The sequence below is a fragment of the Ylistrum balloti genome, unplaced genomic scaffold (assembly GCF_031769215.1).
Source record: "Ylistrum balloti isolate Yb309-2 unplaced genomic scaffold, AGI_CSIRO_Ybal_v1 Utg370282, whole genome shotgun sequence".
Lineage (NCBI taxonomy): Eukaryota > Metazoa > Mollusca > Bivalvia > Pectinida > Pectinidae > Ylistrum > Ylistrum balloti.
The window spans coordinates 982,197-1,009,141 of NW_026782216.1; the positions used below are offsets into that span (position 1 = coordinate 982,197).

The 26,945-nt window shown below is 36.2% G+C and overlaps 2 protein-coding genes across 2 annotated transcripts in view; one reads left to right on the plus strand and one right to left on the minus strand.

The window, feature by feature from the left end:
- Positions 1–16,585, minus strand: part of LOC132552841 (uncharacterized) — a 31,644-nt gene extending 15,059 nt beyond the window's left edge. The window contains 1 exon segment of the mRNA XM_060217032.1: positions 16,534–16,585. Within this exon segment, the coding sequence (XP_060073015.1) occupies positions 16,534–16,585 (52 nt within the window).
- Positions 16,586–16,691: 106 nt separating this feature from the next.
- Positions 16,692–18,633, plus strand: LOC132552842 (uncharacterized). Its single transcript, XM_060217033.1, has 4 exons — positions 16,692–16,812; positions 16,968–17,243; positions 17,849–18,013; positions 18,536–18,633. The coding sequence occupies exons 1-4, from the start codon at positions 16,692–16,694 to the stop codon at positions 18,631–18,633; spliced, it is 660 nt and encodes a 219-aa protein (XP_060073016.1).
- The last annotated feature ends 8,312 nt before the right edge of the window (positions 18,634–26,945 follow it).

Consider the following 26,945-nt stretch of genomic DNA (forward strand, 5'->3'; position numbering starts at 1 on the left):
AAAAGATATAGTACACGTTTTTATATCAATATTAAATCAAATTTTATGCCTATACTGTTTCATATGGTTGTTATTTATGATGACAAGAAAAACTGTAATATTTAAGCTGCTCTCAGACTTGAACTTGCTGTTGTCAGTGTTAGGTAAAGTAGGAAATTAAAACTAAATTTTTGTTTCAGATGACGAAAATTGCATACAAATGTAAATATAAGCCTTGAACTGTTACCAGATGGTATTACAGTAAAACTTCTATGAATCGAACTCCGATGATTCGAATTTCTCGATGTATACAAGTTTTTGTCCCAAATTTTATTCCTGTGTATTACTACTAACTAACACCCTTATGAATGGAAGTTTTATAAATTGAACTTTTTGATGTATCGAAGTTTTTTCTCGGACCATAAACTATGATAACACAGTCACTGACACCTCATGATTCAAACAAAACATTTACCTGCACTGTGCAGGTGTTTTCACCTCACGGCAAAATTTTTGCACATATCCACGAAGAGTGCTACCAGACAATGGGATTACGATAGTCTGCTATCATCAGCTCTGTGTTAGGAGGTTTATTAATCTGCACACAAATTGATATTTAATTGGTTTCTTACAATTCCAATTTCAATTGATTTATTTCTCTTTAACCATACAGTACAGAGAAAACATATTTACAAAGCAACAAAGTTAAAGTTGTTCAGCCAGATAGAAAGTATGAATACATACATTGTATACTATGTACATGCAACATAAGTAATGATATAATAAGTTTGTATACATGTTATTACTTACTGATTAATATATCGTATATATATTGTACATGTATACCATAACATATCATTGCACAGTACAAGTGATACCATTCAAATATATACATATTAATCATAAAACGTCAAAATTAGAACTGGAACAGCTCAGTTCATGATTTGTACTGCATTATAGGGGATAGATATTAATAAAGATGATTCTAATAAATTTACAAAGTTTTTTTTCCGAGTTTTATCGTGTTTAGAGTTAATAAGATCTCAAAATTTTAATACATTCGGTCTTGTATAACAATATTTGTTTACATATAATTTTCTATGCTCAACAAGTGACTGGCATTACAAAAAGTACAAATTCTTTCGTGACGTACAGTATTATTCCAACTTCCGGTTTCGATAATGAGCCTGTGATTTGTTGTTCTGAATTTACAAAAAGTGTTTCTTTCTTTATCTGTTGAAATATCCAAATATCCTTCAAATCCAAAATTTTCTTTGATAATTCTGTAACAACTAGATTTTGAAGATGTAAATACATCATTTTCCCATTGCTGCGTGAACTGATTGCGAAGTGTTTGTTTTACATAGGATTTTAACCATGAGGTATCTAGATCTTGAATATATTGGACATTCCAAACATAGCTAATACCACAGTCATTTAATACTTGTTGGATATAACTTACATAGGAGATATTATTATTATATTAATTATGACATAAAAGTTTATACATTACAACATTAAGTTTGTTTTCTTTTGAATTAATCAATAGAGACCAATAAGTCAACATTCTCGTTTTAACTGAAATATTCAATGGATAAGCTCCAAGTTCACCATGTACCATAAACGATGGTGTACTACGTTTGATCCCAAGTAACAATTTACAAAATTTTAAGTGAGCTCTCTCAATAACTTGTAGATTTGTAAAACCCCAAATCTCACATCCATACAATAATATAGGTTTATCATACAAATCATAAATACATTGAATAGAGAGGTTATACAACCTTCCCTTTTTTAAAACATCATACATTGCAATAGTTGCTTTTTTAACGTTGTAATTTTTAGCTTCATTAAAGGAACAGGTACGAGAAAAAACAGTGCCCAAGTATGTGAAGCTTTTGACAATTTCTATCTCCTCCGTATCAAATTTAAAATGAAATCTGTTATTTAAACGACCTTTACTGAATATCATACATTTTGTTTTCCCACTATTGACTTTCAATTTCCAGTTTTTACAGTATTCATTAAAAATATTTAGCTGCATTTGAAGGTCTTCTGGCGTGTCAGTAAATAGTATTGTATCATCAGCATATAATAAAATAAATAATTTAATATACATATGGAAATCATCTTCAAGCTGATTATTAAGGCACTGTAAACCAATGACATTGTTACTAACCATAAATTCCTCCAGGTCTTTCAGATATAAACTAAATAAAAAGGGAGATAAGTTTTCCCCTTGCCTCAAGCCGTTATTACATGCGAAAAATGTAGAATTTTGACCATTGAACGAAATATTAGATTTAATACCTTGATACATATTGTAAATTATTGTATACATTTTACCATTTATATGATGAAGCAACAGTTTATTCCATAAACCATTTCTCCAAACTTTGTCAAAGGCCTTTTCGAAGTCAATGAAAATACAGTAGAGTTTCTTTTTCATCATATTAGTAAGAGTAATTAAAGAATACAACACAAAGATATTATCTATAGTTGAATACTTCTTACGAAATCCAGCTTGGTTTTCACATATTAAGTTAACTTCGTCAGAATACTTTAAAAGTCTTTCATTTAAAATGCTGGTAAAAAGCTTGCCAAAGCAACTAACAATAGTGATTGGCCTGTAATTTTTGGGGTCTGAAGGAGAACCCTTATTTTTAAAAATAGGTACGATAGAGCCTCGAAGCCAGCTTTCAGGGATTTTCCCTGTGCTAAAAATAACATTGAACAACATAACATAGAGATCGATCATTTTAGAGGACGAGTATTTAATATAGTCATTACTGATAAGATCATTAGAGCAAGCCTTATTATTTTTCAGTAGCCTAATAGCACGTTCCACCTCCTCTCTGGTTATATTACTATTTAATACAATATTTACAGGACCCATATCAATATCATTAACTTCGAATGGGTTATCATCCCCTTCAACATTCAGGGTTTTGAAATAATCAAACAGCATATCGAGTGAAATGTTACCTGTCTTATTTTTACATGGACCATTAGAAGATTTGAGTAGTTTCCAGTAGTTCCGTGCATTATTACTTTTCATTTCTTTCAATTTACATCAAAGATCTTTTCTAAACTTGTAAATACTTTTATCCATTGTACGTTTGTATATTTTTTCTGATTCTTTATATTTTTTAAAGAAGCAATCATTTCTGTGACGTCTATACGTACCTTTATTGCGTCGGAATGCCCTTCTGGCCACCTTACACTCACCATTGAACCAGGGTTTAGAATTTGACTTAGGTGTATTACATTTATTAGTATGCTTACATTTATACGTACCAAAAGTTGACTTAGCAGCACTTACCAACACATCGCTACAGTCTGCTATTAGTGTATCAACATCTAGGTCATTGATGTCATTACACTGGTCAATTGTATTAGTAATATATTGTATTTTGTCATCATTTATGCTGTCAATAAAGTTCTGTAATTTCTCACTCTCCCCATTCTTTATCCGTTCAGTATAGTCTGTATTATCATGAATATTACTGTTGTCAATGGAAAGTGCTATTCCACCTATAGTAAGAGAGAGAGGGCAGTGCGCGTCGGACAAAAGAGCGCTAAAATCTAAAACATCAAAATCACGTGTGCGCTTAAGGAGCTTAGAGGAACATATTGCATAATCTACAACACTGGTATTTTTAACTTGTGAACTTACCTATATCTTTATCACATCCAACTCTTCCGTTACAAATAAACAGGTCATTGTATTTACAAAAGTCTAAAAGTCGGCTCCCAAAATTATTTTTCATTAAATCCTGGCTCTTCCTGTTTTTAACAATACCAAAATGTTCCAGTTCATTCAGACTGGTAATACTTTCATCTAGAATTTCAGTTCAATTTGATCTCTACCGTTTATTTCATTATAGTCAATAAAATCTACAAAGCTTGCAGTTCTTGCGTTAAAATCTCCTAACAAACACACATTTTTGTAATTTGCTGATAATCTTAAGTATTCGGTCTCAATTTCTGAAAAAGGATCACCAACACAGTATTGGGAATTCTCGGGCGGGACATAAACTGTTCCAAATAAAAAATCATCATCACAGTGTAATTTCGTCCCATCCAACCTAAACCAGTTGACATATTTACTGTCACTTTCTATAAAGTGAATATAATTTTCCAGGTCATATTTATATGCTATAACTATACCACCCGCCATTATCATTAATCAAAGGTAATGGAACGTCGTGTGATGTTCACCGCAGCCATTGTGGTGATGACATTTATTTAGGTCTAATTTATGGAATTTTGAAAACAATCGGAGGAAATCCTGTCACTTGCACAGGCACTCGAGGCCAGGATATTATTTTTTAACCATTGATTTTTGTTTTAGCACTCATGACTGACGTTATTTAAACGAAATATCAGCAGCATTCAAGTTTATGTGCCGGTTGACAAATCCGAGGTCCACGGTCATTAACAATACACAAGGCAAGCAACTCAAGATTTTAAAAAATCGACCCCTCGCTTGGAAACTGGCTAAAAAAAAGTAGTTATGAAAACAAATTCCTTGTAAAACAATATGTATTGAAAGTTGAGTGTGTATAATTTACCTTTCATTTGTGCATAACATTACAGGCAAATGAGAAATTCACAATACGCCCAGCCATTATTTTTCATAACCGCAAATGTATTTGTAGAAATAAAAATATCTATTTTGAAGTTACGCGCGTAATGACATCGGAACCTTTCTTACCTGTTCACTGGTATAGTGCTATCTGGAACTCCTCTCCAAAAAAATCGGAGTGACCGCCCTTGAAATGGCATGTTACTTCCGTCAAAGATATTTACATGGACGATAAAAATCTCCGGTTATTGAGATGTTAATCTCATGTACGTATTGTGAATTTCTCGTTGCCTGTAATGTTATGCACCAAATGAAAGGTAAATATACACACTACCTACCGATACATATTGTTTTACAAGGAACTTATCATAACTACTTTTTTTTTAGCCAGTTTCCAAGCGAGGGGTCGATTTTTTAAAATCTTGAGTTGCTTGCCTTGTGTATTGTTAATGACCGTGGACCTCGGATTTGTCAACCGGCACATAAACTTGAATGCTGCTGATATTTCGTTTAAATAACGTCAGTCATGAGTGCTAAAACAAAAATCAATGTTTAAAAAATAATATCCTGGCCTCGAGTGCCTGTGCAAGTGACAGGATTTCCTCCGATTGTTTTCAAAATTCCATAAATTAGACCTAAATAAATGTCATCACCACAATGGCTGCGGTGAACATCACACGACGTTCCATTACCTTTGATTAATGATAATGGCGGGTGGTATAGTTATAGCATATAAATATGACCTGGAAAATTATATTCACTTTATAGAAAGTGACAGTAAATATGTCAACTGGTTTAGGTTGGATGGGACGAAATTACACTGTGATGATGATTTTTTATTTGGAACAGTTTATGTCCCGCCCGAGAATTCCCAATACTGTGTTGGTGATCCTTTTTCAGAAATTGAGACCGAATACTTAAGATTATCAGCAAATTACAAAAATGTGTGTTTGTTAGGAGATTTTAACGCAAGAACTGCAAGCTTTGTAGATTTTATTGACTATAATGAAATAAACGGTAGAGATCAAATTGAATTGAAATTCTAGATGAAAGTATTACCAGTCTGAATGAACTGGAACATTTTGGTATTGTTAAAAACAGGAAGAGCCAGGATTTAATGAAAAATAATTTTGGGAGCCGACTTTTAGACTTTTGTAAATACAATGACCTGTTTATTTGTAACGGAAGAGTTGGATGTGATAAAGATATAGGTAAGTTCACATGTAAAAATACCAGTGTTGTAGATTATGTAATATGTTCCTCTAAGATCCTTAAGCGCACACGTGATTTTGATGTTTTAGATTTTAGCGCTCTTTTGTCCGACGCGCACTGCCCTCTCTCTCTTACTATAGGTGGAATAGCACTTTCCATTGACAACAGTAATATTCATGATAATACAGACTATACTGAACGGATTAAGAATGGGGAGAGTGAGAAATTACAGAACTTTATTGACAGCATAAATGATGACAAAATACAATATATTACTAATACAATTGACCAGTGTAATGACATCAATGACCTAGATGTTGATAATAGCAGACTGTAGCGATGTGTTGGTAAGTGCTGCTAAGTCAACTTTTGGTACGTATAAATGTAAGCATACTAATAAATGTAATACACCTAAGTCAAATTCTAAACCCTGGTTCAATGATGAGTGTAAGGTGGCCAGAAGGGCATTCCGACGCAATAAAGGTACGTATAGACGTCACAGAAATGATTGCTTCTTTAAAAAATATAAAGAATCAGAAAAAATATACAAACGTACAATGGTTAAAAGTATTTACAAGTTTAGAAAAGATCTTTGATGTAAATTGAAAGAAATGAAAAGTAATAATGCACGGAACTACTGGAAACTACTCAAATCTTCTAATGGTCCATGTAAAAATAAGACAGGTAACATTTCACTCGATATGCTGTTTGATTATTTCAAAACCCTGAATGTTGAAGGGGATGATAACCCATTCGAAGTTAATGATATTGATATGGGTCCTGTAAATATTGTATTAAATAGTAATATAACCAGAGAGGAGGTGGAACGTGCTATTGGGCTACTGAAAAATAATAAGGCTTGCTCTAATGATCTTATCAGTAATGACTATATTAAATACTCGTCCTCTAAAATGATCGATCTCTATGTTATGTTGTTCAATGTTATTTTTAGCACAGGGAAAATCCCTGAAAGCTGGCTTCGAGGCTCTATCGTACCTATTTTTAAAAATAAGGGTTCTCCTTCAGACCCCAAAAATTACAGGCCAATCACTATTGTTAGTTGCTTTGGCAAGCTTTTTACCAGCATTTTAAATGAAAGACTTTTAAAGTATTCTGACGAAGTTAACTTAATATGTGAAAACCAAGCTGGATTTCGTAAGAAGTATTCAACTATAGATAATATCTTTGTGTTGTATTCTTTAATTACTCTTACTAATATGATGAAAAAGAAACTCTACTGTATTTTCATTGACTTCGAAAAGGCCTTTGACAAAGTTTGGAGAAATGGTTTATGGAATAAAATGTTGCTTCATCATATAAATGGTAAAATGTATACAATAATTTACAATATGTATCAAGGTATTAAATCTAATATTTCGTTCAATGGTCAAAATTCTACATTTTTCGCATGTAATAACGGCTTGAGGCAAGGGGAAAACTTATCTCCCTTTTTATTTAGTTTATATCTGAAAGACCTGGAGGAATTTATGGTTAGTAACAATGTCATTGGTTTACAGTGCCTTAATAATCAGCTTGAAGATGATTTCCATATGTATATTAAATTATTTATTTTATTATATGCTGATGATACAATACTATTTACTGACACGCCAGAAGACCTTCAAATGCAGCTAAATATTTTTAATGAATACTGTAAAAACTGGAAATTGAAAGTCAATAGTGGGAAAACAAAATGTATGATATTCAGTAAAGGTCGTTTAAATAACAGATTTCATTTTAAATTTGATACAGAGGAGATAGAAATTGTCAAAAGCTTCACATACTTGGGCACTGTTTTTTCTCGTACCTGTTCCTTTAATGAAGCTAAAAATTACAACGTTAAAAAAGCAACTATTGCAATGTATGATGTTTTAAAAAAGGGAAGGTTGTATAACCTCTCTATTCAATGTATTTATGATTTGTATGATAAACCTATATTATTGTATGGATGTGAGATTTGGGGTTTTACAAATCTACAAGTTATTGAGAGAGCTCACTTAAAATTTTGTAAATTGTTACTTGGGATCAAACGTAGTACACCATCGTTTATGGTACATGGTGAACTTGGAGCTTATCCATTGAATATTTCAGTTAAAACGAGAATGTTGACTTATTGGTCTCTATTGATTAATTCAAAAGAAAACAAACTTAATGTTGTAATGTATAAACTTTTATGTCATAATTAATATAATAATAATATCTCCTATGTAAGTTATATCCAACAAGTATTAAATGACTGTGGTATTAGCTATGTTTGGAATGTCCAATATATTCAAGATCTAGATACCTCATGGTTAAAATCCTATGTACTACAAACACTTCACAATCAGTTCACGCAGCAATGGGAAAATGATGTATTTACTTCTTCAAAATCTAGTTGTTACAGAATTATTAAAGAAAATTTTGGATTTGAAGGATATTTGGATATTTCAACAGATAAAGAAAGAAACACTTTTTTGTAAATTCAGAACAACAAATCACAGGCTCATTATCGAAACCGGAAGTTGGAATAATACTGTACGTCACGAAAGAATTTGTACTTTTTGTAATGGTCAACAAATAGGGGATGAATTCCACTATTTGCTAGAATGCCAGTCACTTGTTGAGCATAGAAAAATATATGTAAACAAATATTATTATACAAGACCGAATGTATTAAAATTTTGAGATCTTATTAACTCTAAACACGATAAAACTCGGAAAAAAACTTTGTAAATTTATTAGAATCATCTTTATTAATATCTATCCCCCATAATGCAGTACAAATCATGAACTGAGCTGTTCCAGTTCTAATTTTGACGTATTATGATTAATATGTATATATTTGAATGGTATCACTTGTACTGTGCAATGATATGTTATGGTATACATGTACAATATATATACGATATATTAATCAGTAAGTAATAACATGTAAACAAACTTATTATATCATTACTTATGTTGCATGTACATAGTATACAATGTATGTATTCATACTTTCTATCTGGCTGAACAACTTTATTTAACTTTGTTGCTTTGTAAATATGTTTTCTCTGTACTGTATGGTTAAAGAGAAATAAATCAATTGAAATTGGAATTGTAAGAAACCAATTAAATATCAATTTGTGTGCAGTCATTAATAAACCTCCTAACACAGAGCTGATGATAGCAGACTATCGTAATCCCATTGTCTGGTAGCACTCTTCGTGGATATGTGCAAAAATTTTGCCGTGAGGTGAAAACACCTGCACAGTGCAGGTAAATGTTTTGTTTGAATCATTAGGTGTCAGTGACTGTGTTATCATAGTTTACGGTCCGAGAAAAAACTTCGATACATCAAAAAGTTCAATTTATAAAACTTCCATTCATAAGGGTGTTAGTTAGTAGTAATACACAGGAATAAAATTTGGGACGAAAACTTGTATACATCGAGAAATTCGAATCATCGGAGTTCGATTCATAGAAGTTTTACTGTAATACCATCTGGTAACAGTTCAAGGCTTATATTTACATTTGTATGCAATTTTCGTCATCTGAAACAAAAATTTAGTTTTAATTTCCTACTTTACCTAACACTGACAACAGCAAGTTCAAGTCTGAGAGCAGCTTAAATGTTACAGTTTTTCTTGTCATCATAAATAACAACCATATGAAACAGTATAGGCATAAAATTTGATTTAATATTGATATAAAAACGTGTACTATATCTTTTTAATAATTACATTATAAATAAAAGCAGCTTACTGCACATGGGTAGTTCTTACAAAAGAGACAATAAATTACTTCTGTTAGGATTTCATGACTTTGTTAAGTAACTAGGTGTTATGAAAGCATCTTACTTAATATGTGTTTTTCAGATGGATTTGTAGTATAGTCTAATGTACGTACATTTGGCGTACAAATAATATACAGGAGAATGCAACATAGAACTTGCATATGTAAAATTAATAAACATTTTGTATCAAGACATAAGTATTCGTATTACATATCACTTTCCCTGTATCAGGAAATTTATCAGTTCTGCTTCCTCCTGCGATATCTTAAGAGTCCTTTAATGTCCGTGTGTACTGTGTCCATGTTATGCTTGTATACTCTAAAATCAATATTTCATACATTCTCAATATCTTATACATGATGTATTTTAATGCAAGCCGATTATTTTAATAGGCTTCTGTGGTTGTAATTCAAATATATAAAGAGAAGACTAATGTTATAGCAGCTACCATGTGTAACTGTTTACGTTGTGTTATAGTTAAATCTTTAGTTCGCCCGAATGCCCATCTTTTTACATTGATTTCGATTTCTAAAAAATTCCCTCAGTCACGTCAGGGCTGTTTTAAATAATTTAGTCCCGCAGTATCCCCGACAAGACCCGGATGCAGCTTTTGATTACAGTGTATCACACTGATCAGTATATAATGGTAACAAACACAGCCCTTTCCTGACCGGATACTAGTATTTATGTATAAATGATACACGGGTGTTTTGATACTGACTGAAAATATTTCCTACATAATTAAAGACAGCAAGTTGATGTTAATATGAAAAATATGTTCTAAATGGATGGATACCGCGTTTCGAAATGGGCATCGATAGTTTTATTATTGTCTTCGGCTACCAATGCAAGAGCTGAATGTAAGTATCGGTCAAACCACACAAATGTCAGGGAGGAGTGAAAGTATCGGTCATACCGCACAAATGTCAGGGAGGAGTGAAAGTATCGGTCATACTTCTCTAATGTCAGGGAGGAGTGAAAGTCATCGTACAAATGTCACACTATCTCTAAATATGTTGCGTCAAATGTAAGGAGGAGTGATGTGTCAGTCACATTTCTCTAATGTCAGGGTGGAGTGAAAGCATCGGTCACACTTCTCCTTTGTCAGGGAGGAGTGAAAGTATCGATCACAATCTCTAATGTCAGGGAGTGAAAGTGATATCAGGAGTGAGAGTATCGGTGATACTTCCCTTGTGACAGGGAGGAGTGAAAGTATGGTCACACTCTCTAATGTCAGGGGAGGAGTCAGTCACACCTCTCTAATGTCAGAGAGGAGTGTCACACTTCTCTAATGTCAGGGAGGAGTGTGTCAGTCACACTTCTCCAATGTCTGGGAGGAGTGAGGTATCGGTTACACTTCTCTTGTGTCAGGATAGAGAGAAAGTACCAGTAACACTTCTCTAATGTCAGGGAAGAGTGAAAGTATCAGTCACACTTATCTAATGTCATACAGTCACACTTCTCTAATGTCAGACAGGAGTGAAAGTATCGGTCACACTTCTCTAATGCCAGACAGGAGTGAAAGTATCGGCCATACTTCCCTTGTGACAGGGAGGAGTGAAAGTATCGGTCACACTTCTCTAATGTCATGGAGGAGTGATGTGTCAGTCACATTTCTCTTGTGTTAGGGAGGAGTGAGAGTATCAGTCACACTTCTCTAATGTCAGGAGTGAGGTCACACTTCTCTTGTGTCAGTGAGGAGTAAAAGTATCGGTCACACTTCTCTAATGTCAGGGAGGAGTGAAAGTATTGGTCACACTTCTCTAATGTCAGAGTAGGTGTGTAATCGGTCACACTTTTCTAATGTCAGGTCACATCAGTGAGGAGTGAAAGTATACACTTCCCTTGTGACAGGGAGGAGTGAAAGTATCACTTCACACTTCTCTAATGTCAGACAGGAGTGAAAGTATCGGTCACACACTTCTCTAATGTCAGACAGGGAGGAGTGAAAGTATCGGTCACACTTCTCTAATGTCAGACAGGAGTGAAAGTAGGAGTGAAAGTATCGGTCACACTTCTCTAATGTCAGGGAGGAGTGAAAGTATCAGTCACACCTCTCTAATGTCAGGGAGGAGTGAAAGTATCGGCCAAACTTCCCTTCTGACAGGGAGGAGTGAATGTATCAGTCTCACTTCTCTAATGTCAGACGGTTACACTTACCTAATGTCAGGGAGGAGTGAAAGTATCTTCACACTTCTCTAATGTCAGAGTGTGAATGTCAGACAGGAGTGAAAGTATCGGTCACACTTCTCTACTGCCAGACAGGAGTGAAAGTATCGGTCACACTTCTCTAATGTCAGTGAGGAGTGAAAGTATCGGTCACACTTCTCTAATGTCAGAGGAGTGAAATGTCAGACAGGAGTGAAAGTATCGGTCACACTTCTCTAATGTCAGGGAGGAGTGAATGTGTATCGGTCACACTTCTCACTAATGTCAGGGAGGAGTGAAAGTATCAGTCACACCTCTCTAATGTCAGGGAGGAGTGATGTATCAGTCACACTTCTCTAATGTCAGACAGGAGTGAAAGTATCGGTCACACTTCTATAATGGCAGACAGGAGTGAAAGTATCGGTCACACTTCTCTAATGCCAGACAGGAGTGAAAGTATCGGTCACACTTCTCTAATGTCAGGGAGGAGTAGAGTATCAGTCACACTTCTCTAATGTGACAGGGAGGAGTGAAAGTATGTCACACTTCTCTAATGTCACACTTCTCTAATGTCAGGAGGAGTGAAAGTATCGGTCACACTTCTCTAATTTCAGACAGGAGTAAAAGTATCGGTCACACTTCTCTAATGTCAGAAGTATCGGTCACACTTCTCTAATGTCAGAAGTATCGGTTACACTTCTCTAATGTCAGACAGGAGTGAAAGTATCGGTCACACTTCTCCAATGTCTGGGAGGAGTGAGGTATCGGTTACACTTCTCTAATGTCAGGGAGGAGTGATGTGTCAGTCACACTTCTCTAATGTCAGAAGTATCGGACTCACTTCTCGAATGTCAAACAGAAGTGAAAGTATCGGTCACACTTCTCTAATGGGAGACAGGAGTGAAAATATCGGTCACACTTCTCTAATGACAGACAGTAGTGAAAGTATCGATCACATTTCTCTAATGCCAGACAGGAGTGAAAGTATCGGCCACACATCTCTTGTGTCAGTGAGGAGTGAAAGTATCAGTTACACTTACCTAATTTCAGGGAGGAGTGAAAGTATCGGTCACACTTCTCTAATGTCATGGAGGAGTGAATGTATCGGTCACACTTCTCTAATGTCAGACAGGAGTCACACCTCTCTAATGACAGAGGAGTGAAAGTATCGGTCACACTTCTCTAATGTCATGGAGGAGTGAAAGTATCAGTCACACTTCTCTAATGTCAGAGAGGAGTGAAAGTATCGGTCACACTTCTATAATGTCAGACAGGTGTGAAAGTATCGGTCAAACTGATCTAATGTCAGGGAGGAATGAAAGTATCGGTCACACATCTCTTGTGTCAGTGAGGAGTGAAAGTATCAGTTACACTTACCTAATGTCAGGGAGGAGTGATTTTTCAGTCACACTTCTCTAATTTCAGACAGTAGTAAAAGTATCGGTCACACTTCTCTAATGTCAGAAGTATCGGTCACACTTCTCTAATGTCAGGGAGGAGTGAAAGTATCGGTCATACCGCACAAATGTCAGGGAGGAGTGAAAGTATCGGTCATACCGTACAAATGTCAGGGAGGAGTGAAAGTATCGGTCATACTTTTATAATGTCAGGGAGGAGTGAAAGTATCGGTCACACTTCTCTAATGTCAGTCAGTAGTGAAAGTATCGGACACACTTCTCTAATGCCAGACAGGAGTGAAAGTATTGGTCACACTTCTCTGATGTCAGGGAGGAGTGAAAGTATCAGTCACACCTCTCTAATGCCAGACAGGAGTGAAAGTATCGGCCATATTTGCCTTGTGACAGGGAGGAGTGAAAGTATCGGTCACACTTCTCTAATGTCAAGGAGGAGTGATGTGTCAGTCACACTTCTCTAATGTCAGAGAGGAGTGAAAGTATCGGTCACACTTCTATAATGTTAGACAGGAGTGCAAGTATCGGTCACACTTATCTAGTGTCAGAGAGGAGTGATGTGTCAGTCACACTTCTCTAATGTCAGGGAGGAGTGAAAGTATTGGTCACACTTCTATAACGTCAGACAGGTGTGTAAGTATCGGTCAAACTGATCTAATGTCAGGGAGGAATGAAAGTATCGGTCACACATCTCTTGTGTCAGTGAGGAGTGAAAGTATCAGTTACACTTACCTAATGTCAGACAGTAGTGAAAGTATCGTTCACACTTCTCTAATTTCAGACAGGAGTAAAAGTATCGGTCACACTTCTCTAATGTCAGACAGGAGTGCAAGTATCGGTCACACGTCTCTAATCTCAGAAGTATCGGTCTCACTTCTCTAATGCCAGACAGTAGTAAAATTTCCGGTCACACCTCTCGAATATCAGACAGGAGTGAAAGTATCGGTCACACTTCTTTAATGTCAGACAGGAGTGAATGTATCGGTCACACTTCTATAATGTCAGACAGGAATGCAAGTATCGGTCACACTTATCTAGTGTCAGAGAGGAGTGATATGTCTCTCACACTTCTCTAATGTCAGGGAGGAGTGATGTGTCAGTCACACTTCTCTAATGTCAGTGAGGAGTGATTTGTCAGTCACACTTCTCTAATGTTAGTCAGTAGTGAAATTATCAGTCACACTTTTCTAATGTCAGACAGGAGTGAAAGTATCGGTCACACTTCTCTAATGCCAGACAGGAGTGAAAGTATCGGTCATACTTCCCTTGTGACAGGGAGGAGTGAAAGTATCGGTCACACTTCTCTAATGTCAGGGAGGAGTGAAAGTATCGGTCACATTTCTCTAATGACAGACAGGAGTGAAAGTATCGGCCTTATTTCCCTTGTGACAGGGAGGAGTGAAAGTATCGGTCACACTTCTCTAATGTCAAGGAGGAGTGATGTGTCAGTCACACTTCTATAATGGCAGACAGGAGTGAAAGTATCGGTCACACTTCTCTAATGCCAGACAGGAGTGAAAGTATCGGCCATACTTCCCTTGTGACAGGGAGGAGTGAAAGTATCGGTCACACTTCTCTAATGTCAGGGAGGAGTAGAGTATCAGTCACACCTCTCTAATGCCAGACAGGAGTGAAAGTATCGGCCTTATTTCCCTTGTGACAGGGAGGAGTGAAAGTATCGGTCACACTTCTCTAATGTCAAGGAGGAGTGATGTGTCAGTCACACTTCTCTAATGTCAGAGAGGAGTGAAAGTATCGGTCACACTTCTATAATGTCAGACAGGTGTGAAAGTATCGGTCAAACTTCCCTTGTGACAGGGAGGAGTGATGTGTCTGTCACACTTATCTAATGTCAAGGAGGAGTGATGTGTCAGTCACACCTCTCTAATGTCAGGGAGGAGTGAAAGTATTGGTAACACTTCTATAATGTCAGACAGGTGTGAAAGTATCGGTCAAACTGATCTAATGTCAGGGAGGGATGAAAGTATCGGTCACACATCTCTTGTGTCAGTGAGGAGTGAAAGTATCAGTTACACTTACCTAATGTCAGGGAGGAGTGATTTTTCAGTCACACTTCTCTAATGTCAGACAGGAGTGCAAGTATCGGTCACACTTCTCTAATGTCAGAAGTATCGGTCACACTTCTCTAATGTCAGACAGAAGTGCAAGTATCGGTCACACTTCTCTAATGTCAGAAGTATCGGTCTCACTTCTCGAATGTCAGACAGAAGTGAAAGTATCGGTCACACTTCTATAATGTCAGACAGGAGTGAATGTTCCGGTCACACTTTTCTAATGTCAGACAGGAGTGGAAGTATCGGTCACACTTATCTAGTGTCAGAGAGGAGTGATGTGTCAGTCACACTTCTCTAATGTCAGGGAGGAGTGAAAGCATCGGTCACACTTCTCCTTTGTCAGGGAGGATTGAAAGTATCGATCACACATCTCTAATATCAGGTATGAGTGGTGTGTCAGTCACTCTTTTCTAATGCCAGGGTGATGTGAAAGTATCGATCACACTTCTCTAAGATCATGAAGGAGTGAAAGTATCAATCACATCTCTCTTATGTCAGACAGTAGTGAAAGTACCGGTCACACTTCTGGAATGTCAGGGAGGAGTGGTGTGTCAGTCACATTTCTCTTGTGTTAGGGAGGAGTAAAAGTATCGGTCACACTTCTCTTGTGTCATGGATGAGTGAAATTGTCAAGAATTGTGAGTATATAGGCTCAGCCTAATTGGTAGCAAACAGATAAAACAACGATAAATAATACATTCAACAAATGTATTCACTTGGAATTTATATATACAAAATTATAACAAATATATATTCAACTCACTTAGCGCCCATCCACTCTCACATTCATTCAATACAACTACTTATATTTGATTAAATACACATTTTTCAGAACCAGGTCTCTACATATATACTTCACTGTCTGCCCAAAGTTCCCGTCTCTCCAGGTGGTACCACACAGTCCTGCACTCTGCTCCACCGATTGGTTTAACTTTACATCACTGATGGAATATAAACTGGCCCCACACCACTCTGGTTGCCTCGTTATTCTGTGACCTTCACTTCCACTACGGGTCTCCCTGTCTGGTTTAGAGGTTCATGCCTTCCTGCCCCAAGGTCACCTACAAGGTTACAGAGTCAGCACTCTTAAGTTCAATAATCAATGGGTTCTCTTCCGTGCAATTACATTCTATACATAATAGCATTTAATACATATATATCTCTTTCTTTCTAGTAATTATTTCTCTATTAATATTCCCTAATATCTTACATTCTTTTAGGAAATACCTGTACAACAATGACCTATCAATATTACACTATTATGCTAGTAAATTACTTATAATAATATACTCTCCCTAATTTACAACATATTTTACAAAATAACCATACCAACATTACATGAATTATAAACCATGTACGTACTGTTGGTGTCTCTGCCTTCTACTTCCGAGCACACAGCTTCTCCAAGTAGCATAGGTTTAGGAGCCCAACTCAGCACACAGCTTTCATATGGTGACTCCAACTATCTCTAAACTTGGACTTACTTTGGGCACACAGCCCTGGTAACATTACATTACCATATGATAAGCACACAGCTTATGCATCCAACCCCGTGGCACCCAGCCTATAACATCGGAGAACCTTCCTGGTTCAAGTCCGGGGTTGAAATCCGCTTCGGTATGATGCCGCGTCAAACATATGGTAAGAATGTTAATGAAATGTATTTGGTTATGGTTTTAATAAACTGATTTTACTAAGTCACATTCTAACAATTAATTTCTTACCTTGAAATAAGATCCTGACTTGTTGTTTCATTATCTAACTAGTTAAAGGGGTCTTTGCTGTTTTTGTTTCAGTGTCTTGCAGTCATATTCATGCCTATGATAAACAACAAGTGGTACTTCAGAACACTCGGTGCTACCATCTAGCACAAGAAAGCTTGTCATGGAATGATGCCGCCGTCAGGTGTCGGACCAATAACGGCGCTCTTGCCAGCATTCCTGATACGGAAGTTAATAGTGTCCTCCTGGAACTCTCTACTAATTTGGACTACAATAACCTGGCAAATGTATCGTTCTATTGGATCGGTGGAAGAGTGCTTTCCAGGGGAAAAGGCGTTACATGGTTACAGGGTAGGTGATAAACACTAGTATGGCTGCCATTTTGTTTACGCATTAGAATTAGTCATTAAGTTTCTGAGACTTAAAATCATACAAACTTATGTCAAAAACGGAGATTCATGAATGATATTTCCAACATATGTAATATTTCTGTAAACATTTATTAAAAGCCTGTTTGCAGAAAGCATGATTTTTGTTTGTTGTTAAATGAGGTTTTCTTTCAATTGACTATCTAGCATCACTGAGGAGTCGTAGAAGACGAGACGGCTGTGTGATGCAGTTTAGTTGATTATTTGACTATACTGTGTCTAAGTCAAAATTTCTAATGCTCTAATTACATGTCTGTTGTACAACCCTTGACGTATTGGTGAGAGCACTATACATTCCCAGGGATCATTATAAGTCATATATAAAGACGTTGAAAATATTCACACATAGATTTTAATAAGAAACATCAATTGAAGCGGCAAAATAAGTATTGTCGTGTGTTTTTATTGCATGAGATAGAAAGGTAATTTAAGATGCCGAATATTCTACACAAGAAAGTGAAGTGTTCATTATACGAACATCCCGTTACCATATCAAAATGTCAGATAATAGTGATGCTTCTATGGCAGATCCAGGTACTAAATTCGTGGCATTTAATGACGGCGAACCTCAGGGATTCAATGAATTTGGCTGTTTCTTGTTGGACCCAGGGACAGGAGGATGGGCCACAGACATTTGTCAGGCAGAACTGGAACTTGTCGGTTACATATGTGAATACCCTAGTAAGGAGAAAGGTAAGTATGTTGTATAGTTTACATATTCACGGATGGTTGAATTCCACAATATTTGCGGAAGTATAACCTCTTTGAAAGTATAAAACCAAAACAGTTGAACGAAATGTCCACGTGTAATCATTGCATAGCGGAGTGATATCGAAAACAAATGATTTGATAAACACAGGATATCCAATGGTGACTTCAGTCATAACAAATATATTTCACAAATGTCACGTGTCTAATATTTCAGTAACTTTCACGAGTACTTAGCACGACTGAAAAATACCAGGAAAGAAGAAACAATTTGAAATTCTATTAATTACATTTTCCCAAGCGAAATAGCCAATCACTGTCATTTTTAGAATAGATATAAAACAAGGAAGCTGACTAAGCTTTCTGTGGACAATACTCACTCATTATAACATCGCAGTACGCGACAAAATATTGTCCATTAAAAAAAATGCATTAAAAATATGTGAACACAAAATTAAAAATTATTTTCATATTCACATTGAAAATGTTACTTATTCATGTCACTAGGAGACAAAATTTGCTGTAAAACGTTTAAAGAGAGTTTAACTGTGATAAGTTACTGCGCGACTGAAAATATGGCAGATGCATATGATTGTCGTTGTTGATGACACGAATCCCGTTGAAATGTAAATCGCTCTACATTCAAGACGTTCGGATGGGGATTGGATTTGATCGCTGATAAGGCAATTTGTGTTACAATCTTTGCTGATTTTCATGGAAATTAAGGACAACTATGGTATTGAAGGTCGTGTCACAAGTAGGGTAGGATACAGAAAATACGGACGCTCTTGTTCAACTCGCCATGTAAAGCATATGTCAACATGTCGTACCTAGTCCGTCTTCTATGTTGTTGGTTTTGACTTTATAAACTCAAACGAAGTAAATCTAGTAAGTTCGAATTGCAAACATTGAAAATATGTAATAAAATAAACGACGGACGGAAATTGTAAGGGTAAGGAAAATACGGTCACGTTTTAGGAAATTACGGAGAACGTTGTTGCTTAATTTCAGTCAATTTAATTTTTATCGATGAGATATTTCTCTATATTTCACCGGCAAAAATATAATAAAAAAATAATAAATACATTTTCTTTAATAGGTCTATCCTAGTTAATCTACAGTGACAAATATTATCGTACAGATTTAGCGTGTAATGTAATTGTATGTTATCTCTGAATATAACTTTTTTACATGTAATTATCAATAAAAGTAGTTAGCTGGTTTAATTTCACCCATCCTTGAATTTTACCCATGTCTGTCCTTACAGAGGTACAGCCTTCAGTTACATCTGGAACGCAGTCACAAACTACTTCTTTGATGGAACTAGGTAAGGATAGTTTTCCTTGTGCGAGATTTTAAGCTGCATTTTTTCTTAATATATTGTTGCACTAAAAAACAATCGCTTAATTGACCGACTGTGATGGATTTATTTATTTTTAAGAAAAAAATCTGTAATGTCAGTTATTGGCAGGAATTTTGACGAAATGAACGAGGATACATCAAATAGCGAAACGATTGACTTCTAAAAATCACATTCTGACCGGCCTGTTGGTTTTGAGGAAGTAATCATGACGGTTTACAGGAAAAAAGAGATAAATATTGGAATCGCGAGAGAATCTTAATTCAAACCCATATTTGATGATACTCGGGCAATGCAATGAGAACTAAGAAACATTTACATAGAAAGACATGAAATAAAAACCAGGAGAACAAGGCTTTGGTTTTCCGGAAGGGTTAACGTCTTTAGTTTCATCGACGACCCCCGAAATGTGCATCTTTGTCTTATACACACTGATTAAATGAATAACTTTGAATAACCTTGGCCTAATTTACGAAATATTTTTACTTCCTTTATCAAAATGACAATAACGGAGACTTATGAAACATATAGGTTTGTGACCTGTGTTCATTCTGCAGTTCAAAATCTGACCGTACGATTACTTGATGAAATCTTATCTCAAGGCTGTAGGATCGGTTGATCTAAGATTTAGAGGTATCACAGTTTGTAAACAAACACAGATACAATAACAGTAAGGAATGTTATCAGATTGATTATAACGCTGTTCTATGGAAATCTCAATCATGGAGATATCAGTACGTTTCCTGATGAAGGTCGTAAATTTCCTGCAGTTTTATTCTACACTACCAAATGTTCTGCTGTTCTATTGTATCGCTTGTTGTGTATATGTATTGATGGGTGGGGGAAGGGAAGTAACTCGAATTGACTGGTATTAAATTACTGTTTGGTTGAGGTTGAAACTCTTCAAATATAGAATGGAGAAAAAAAGTGATGAGGTATAAAATTTTGGAAAGGAGATCACGCACCGTTTGATAATTTTCCTCTCACATACAGATAACGCTAACACTCTTTGTCTTTCAGGTACTGTCAGCCTTTGTGTCACTATCATCAGACTGGACCGTAGTCGCCTGGATATTCTAATCATTTAACTGTCAATAAGAAGATGTGATGTTGATGATTTGAAGCGACTTACAATAAAAAAACAACTTAAATCTGAACGAGTCGGTGATGCTGTACGGTAAAACAGCCGTCCAAATTAATTTCAGACATGCAGTAGAATATTAATTTCTCATGGCGTTGAATTCACATTTGTACATAAAGTATGTATTTCTTTTTTAACATTAAATTTAGACCTGTTTGTCTTTTCGCTTAGTTAAACTGCAGCGAACTTTCCCCCGTGTACAGTAAAGCGAACTTTCCCCGTGTAAAGTAAAGCGAACTTTACCCGTGTACAGTAAACCGAACTTTCCCCGTGTACAGTAAAGCGAACTACACAAGTAAACTGTTAAGGACATTGATTGATCTGTTGACGAGTTGAAAACAAAATCAGCTGATAAAATTGGAATTGAAATACTTATGAAACTAAGTGAACTGTTGATAAAAAGAACTGAACTGTAATCGGTGAAATACAAGAACCAGCTAGCTAAAGTGAGAAAGAGACAATCCTTCTATAAAAAGTAAAATGTAAACTGCGTTCAATTCTTTACTCCTAAACAGGTCGTTTCTGGGTCACACACGAGTCGAGGTAAAATAGAGTGAAGGTAAATGGTATCTCGCTACACTAACAGTTCCTGTATATTCATGTCAGTCATTAGGCTAAACGTACTCAGTACGCATAGCCTATTGCGACGGCCTTTCAGACAAAATTTACCGATCCTGGCCTTCCCATTGGCTGAAATATCGAAAAGAGTTAGAGCCCTCTAGCGGCAATTTTCTGCGTAAATAATGCCGCGATTTTTTCAAATCGCTATTTTAAAAGCTTCCAAAATTAGTTAATTTTTTAAAATAACAATACGATTACTATATATTTCAAAAAAGAAGCACAATGTGGTTAAACTATTGATAGATTTTGAACAATATATTTTACGGATTTCTCGACATGAAGTAAGCGTACAGAACACTGTACGTGCGAGTTGGCGCCATGATATGAAGCTGGTCTGGGGGCTTGGTTTGAATTATCAACTTACAGCACTTATAAACAAACAAAACTTACAAACAGAACATCAATTTTGCTTGTCGTTGTGGCAAGATCGTCTTAATATATAACATCACTTTACCTCATTAGACGTCACAAAATTGGACTGTTCATCCTACGCGCACACCCGCCGATATGACATTTTTTTTCAGGATTTTCACACCCACCGCCAAGACCCTTTTTCAAGTTTTTGAAGATAAAAAAATTGTGCTTCGTAGGCAAGGTTCATTTGGTGCTCATGATTTATGAATAATATATTTTTAATACTGTACTGATCATGATGCTGACTTTGTTATAACTTATATTTTTTGTCTTTCAGTTTTATTTGATGAAGGTTGATTGTGCTGATTTCTCAAGGTTTGTTAATGTGTATCAAAGTTCCTTGAAATGAAAATATTCCTTCAAACAAATCGCGTATTAAAAAAACCCAAAATATTCATGTTTATAATTATCAATTAACTAAAACGAAATATTTCCATAACATATTTATTAATTTAGCGTGTCATGGTGACATTATCTAATGTATTGGAGATCAGAAATAGTAGTAGATATATTGAAAATATTGTAAATTTTGTATATATATGGAAGTCTGGTTTAATCTCATAGAACTATGCCTTTATAGACATAATTACTGGAAGAAAAGTCTTACCACGATACTTCAAGGAAGACTCACACTTATATCTATCTGAAATGCTGTGTATACCTTATCTACTTTCCTCAACTACAAATATAACTATAATAAGTAAGGACTATTACTCGTTTTCCATGATTATATTTTAAATTGGGGCGTAATGACAGGACGTTATTTGTCTAGCGCAATTCCATGATTTGAATTTTTAAAGATATTATGGCACTACTAACTTTCAAAATAAAGAAGTAGGTATAAACTTTCGATTTGTTTAAATCCTCATATTGATAGGATAGTAATTGCAACATCTTGGGTATTTCAAAGGTTTTATTTAGTCAACTTCATCATAGAGCTATTTATCATTTGGCTTGGCGATAAATATATGGTTGTGTGTATTTTGTTATTTTTTTTACCTATTTTGATTTATTTATTGTCGTCAAATTTGAAAGAAGAATTAAAGAAGATACAAAATCGCTTAAAATTAAGAAAAATAGCCTCTGGTTCTCTTATTTTAGTAATTTTTGCATTCCAAAGTGTAGGAGTATGGTGAAAGTAATATAGCTTAGCGGTTATTTGTGAACATTTGTCAATACGTTTAGCCTCTCAGTACTTTCAGTACTTTGATTTTTAATATGTTAAAGGATGTTTGTAAACCACAAGATACACAAGATAGGAGATAGGACCTAACTACAGTGATGACATATTGGAATTCCAGTGTTGAAGCTATATTTAGATTTATTTCTGGTATTTCTTGTTAGTCACTGTTGATCCACTAGATCACGAGCTTATTTCGATTTGTTGAAAACTCATAATTATAGTCAAGTTAACAACCAGCACAACGTGTCCGTATAATGTTAAACCTATACAGGTGAATTTTGAAATAGAGTCGAGAACGCTTATCAATCCGATCCCTTTTCAGGCCTCGTATAGAGTAAATCAAAGGTCATGTGATATATAAACATTTACAGTAAAACGTGGTTTCTTGAAGGCTTGTATTTCTATCATGCGTAACACTGTAATCAGTATGTTAGCTTTACTTGTTCCTAGGGGAGGAGCGCTAGGGGGTAACACATTCTCGCTTTTTTCATCTTAGAACCAAACAGTCGTTGTATTCGAGTTATGTGAAATGCAATTATGTACAACACGTTAAAACAATATTAACATCCCTGATCATTGTCGTGTTGCTGGTTATAATAACAAGTAAGAAAATTTAAGTGAGACTTTTTAGTGACCACAATATCACCTTAATCAGAAAAAAATCATTTTATCACATATTTTTTAACTGATTGTGGCAGTCTTTTTCATACGAAAGCAGTAAACCTACACGTGAATCAAACGAAAGGAGATGTGGGAGAGACGAAGGGAGAGACAAAGTAGAGAAAAATGAAGAGACAAAGGGAGGGACGAAGAGAGAGATGAAAGGAGGGACGAAGGGAGAGAGACGAAGGGATAGATGAAGGGAGGGACGAAGGGAAAGATGAAGGGAGGGACAAAGGGAGGAACGAAGGGAGAGAGACGAAGAGGGAGATGAAGGGAGAGACGAAGGGAGAGACGAAGGGAGATATAAAGGGAGAAAAAGGGAAAGACGAAGGGAGGGACGAAGGGAGATTTTAAGGGATGAATGAAAGGCGAGAAGAAGGGAAAGATGAAGGAAGTGATGACGCTAGGGACGAAGGAATAAACGAAAGAAAAGGACGAAGGTATGGACGAAGAGAGAGACGAATGGAGACATGAAGGGAGAGACGAGGGGAGGGACGAAAAGAGAGACGAAGGGATAGATGAAGGGAGGGACAAAGGGATAAATGAAGGAAGGGACGAGGGGATAGATGAAGGGAGGGACGAAGAGAGATTTCAAGGGAGAGATGAAGGGAGGGAAGAAGGGAAAGGTAAAGGGAGAGATGTAGGTAGGCACGAAGGGAGAGATGTAGGTAAGAACGAAAGGAAAGATGAAGGGAGAAACGTAGGTAGGAATGAAGGGAGAGACAAATGGATATATGTAGGGAGAGGTGAAGGGATTGACGAAAGAAGAGGAGAAGGTAGTGATTAAGGGAGGGACGAAGAAAGAGACGAAGGGATAGAAGAAGGGAGAGGATATTATAATGTGACATTTTAATGAAATACAAGTAATCGTTAGAATGTCATGAAATGAAACAAGACTCTCGCCTAGATAGACAAGGAAATATTGTTTATTGGATTGGTACCAGCACAATGTATATACCAAGATATTATCACAATTTTAGTAACACAAATCATAACAACATAGAGGAAATGTGGTTTTAGATTTTGTACTGAGTTCATAGGCGTACAATGAGTTGATAATTGAAAATCATATTCTAATGATTACCGATAAGCTATTCTATAAGACATACATGTTACTGGTGTAGCTTCTCTATAAGACATACATGTGACTGATGTAGCTACTCTATAAGACATAAATGTGACTGATGTAGCTACTCTATAAGACATAAATGTGACTGATGTAGCTACTCTATAAGACATAAATGTGACTGATGTAGCTACTCTATAAGACATCAAAGTGACTGGTGTAGCTTCTCTATAAGACATACATGTGACTGATGTAGCTACTCTATAAGACATACATGTGACTGATGTAGCTACTCTATAAGACATACATATTACTGGTGTAGCTTCTCTATAAGACATACATATTACTGATGTAGCTACTCTATAAGACATACATGTGACTGGTGTAGTTTCTCTATAACACATACATGTTACTGGTGTAGCTACTCTATAAGACATACATATTACTGATGTAGCTACTCTATAAGACATACATGTGACTGGTGTAGATACTCTATAAGACATACATGTGACTGGTGTAGCTACTCTATAAGACATACATATTACTGATGTAGCTACTCTGTAAGAGATACATGTTATTGGTGTAGCTACTCTATAAGACATACATGTGACTGATGTAGCTACTCTATAAGACATACATGTGACTGATGTAGCTACTCTATAAGACATACATATTACTGGTGTAGTTTCTCTATAAGACATACATGTTACTGGTGTAGTTTCTCTATAAGACATACATATTACTGGTGTAGTTTCTCTATAAGACATACATATTACTGGTGTAGTTTCTCTATAACACATACATGTGACTGATGTAGCTTCTCTATAACACATACATGTGACTGATGTAGCTACTCTATAAGACATACATGTTACTAGTGTAGTTACTCTTTAAGACATACATGTGACTGGTGTAGCTACTATCTAAGACATATATGTTACTGTTGTAGTTACACTATAAGACACACATGTTACTGATGTAGCTTCTCTATAACACATACATGTGACTGGTGCAGCTTCTCTATAACACATACATGTGACTGATGTAGCTACTCTATGAGACATACATATTACTGGTGTAGTTTCTCTATAAGACATACATGTTACTGGTGTAGTTTCTCTATAAGACATACATGTTACTGGCGTAGTTACTGTATAAGACATACATCATACTAGTGATACTGTCGTAGTTACTTTATAAGACATACATGCTACTGTTGTAGCTACGCTATAAGACATGCATGTTACTGGTGTAGCTACTCTATCAGACATCCATGTTGCTGGTGTAGTACTCTATAAGACATACAGATTACTGGTGTAGCTTCTCTTTAAGACATTTGTGCTACTGTTGAAGTGCTTTCTGTATACTGCACAAAATTACAAGCGATACTCAATAAGACATAGCTACATTAATCATAAATCACTTACTATCTTTACTGTACACGTTCATTTAACTGATTTAACTACACACACCAAAACCATCGCTTTACTCATTTTAACACACAAATGGCAGGGATAAGTTGCATACATGTACCTTTCGGCACGAAAATAACTTAATGTAGTTACAATATTCGACACACAAATTACTCATTTAGTTACACTTTTTGACACACAGTTATCTGATTCGACAATACAATTGTGGAAACAAGAAACTTGCGTACCTATGTGAAAAATACTACAAGTAATTTATCTAAGCTTTAGTGTTAATACCCAGTAAAGGGTTACACACACACACACAAAAAACACACACACACTGCCTGATATCACACGTAGTCCTGGTATCACTACCATGATGTCACACGTACTCCCGATGTCACAGCCCTGATGTTACACGTAGTCCTGATGTCACACTTAGTCCTGATGTCACTGATCTGATATCACAGGTATTCCTGATAAAACACAAAGTCCAGGTGTCACTGCCCAAATGTCACACGTAGTCCTGATGTCACTGCCCTGATGTCCCATATTGTCCTGATGTCACTGCCCTGATGTCACATGTAGCCCTGGTGTCACTGTCCTGATGTCACGCGTAGTCCTGGTCTCACACGTAGTCCTGATGCCACTGATCTGATATCTCACGTAGTCCTGATATCACACGTAGTCCTGGTGTCAATGCCCTGATGTCACACGAGGTCCTGATGTCACTGACCTAATGTCACACGAAGTCCTAGTGTCACTGCCCTAATGTCACATGTAGACCTGATGTCACACGTAGTCCTGGTGTCAATGCCCTGATGTCACACGCAGGCCTGGTGTCAATGATCTGATGTCACACATAGTCCTGATGTCACTGCCCTGATGTCACACGTAATCCTGGAGTCACTGCCCTGATGTCACACGTAGTCCTGATGTCACTATCCTGATGTCACACGTAGTCCTGGTGTCAATGCCCTGATGTCACACATAGTCCTGATGTCACTGCCCTGATGTCACACGTAATCCTGGAGTCACTGCCCTGATGTCACACGTA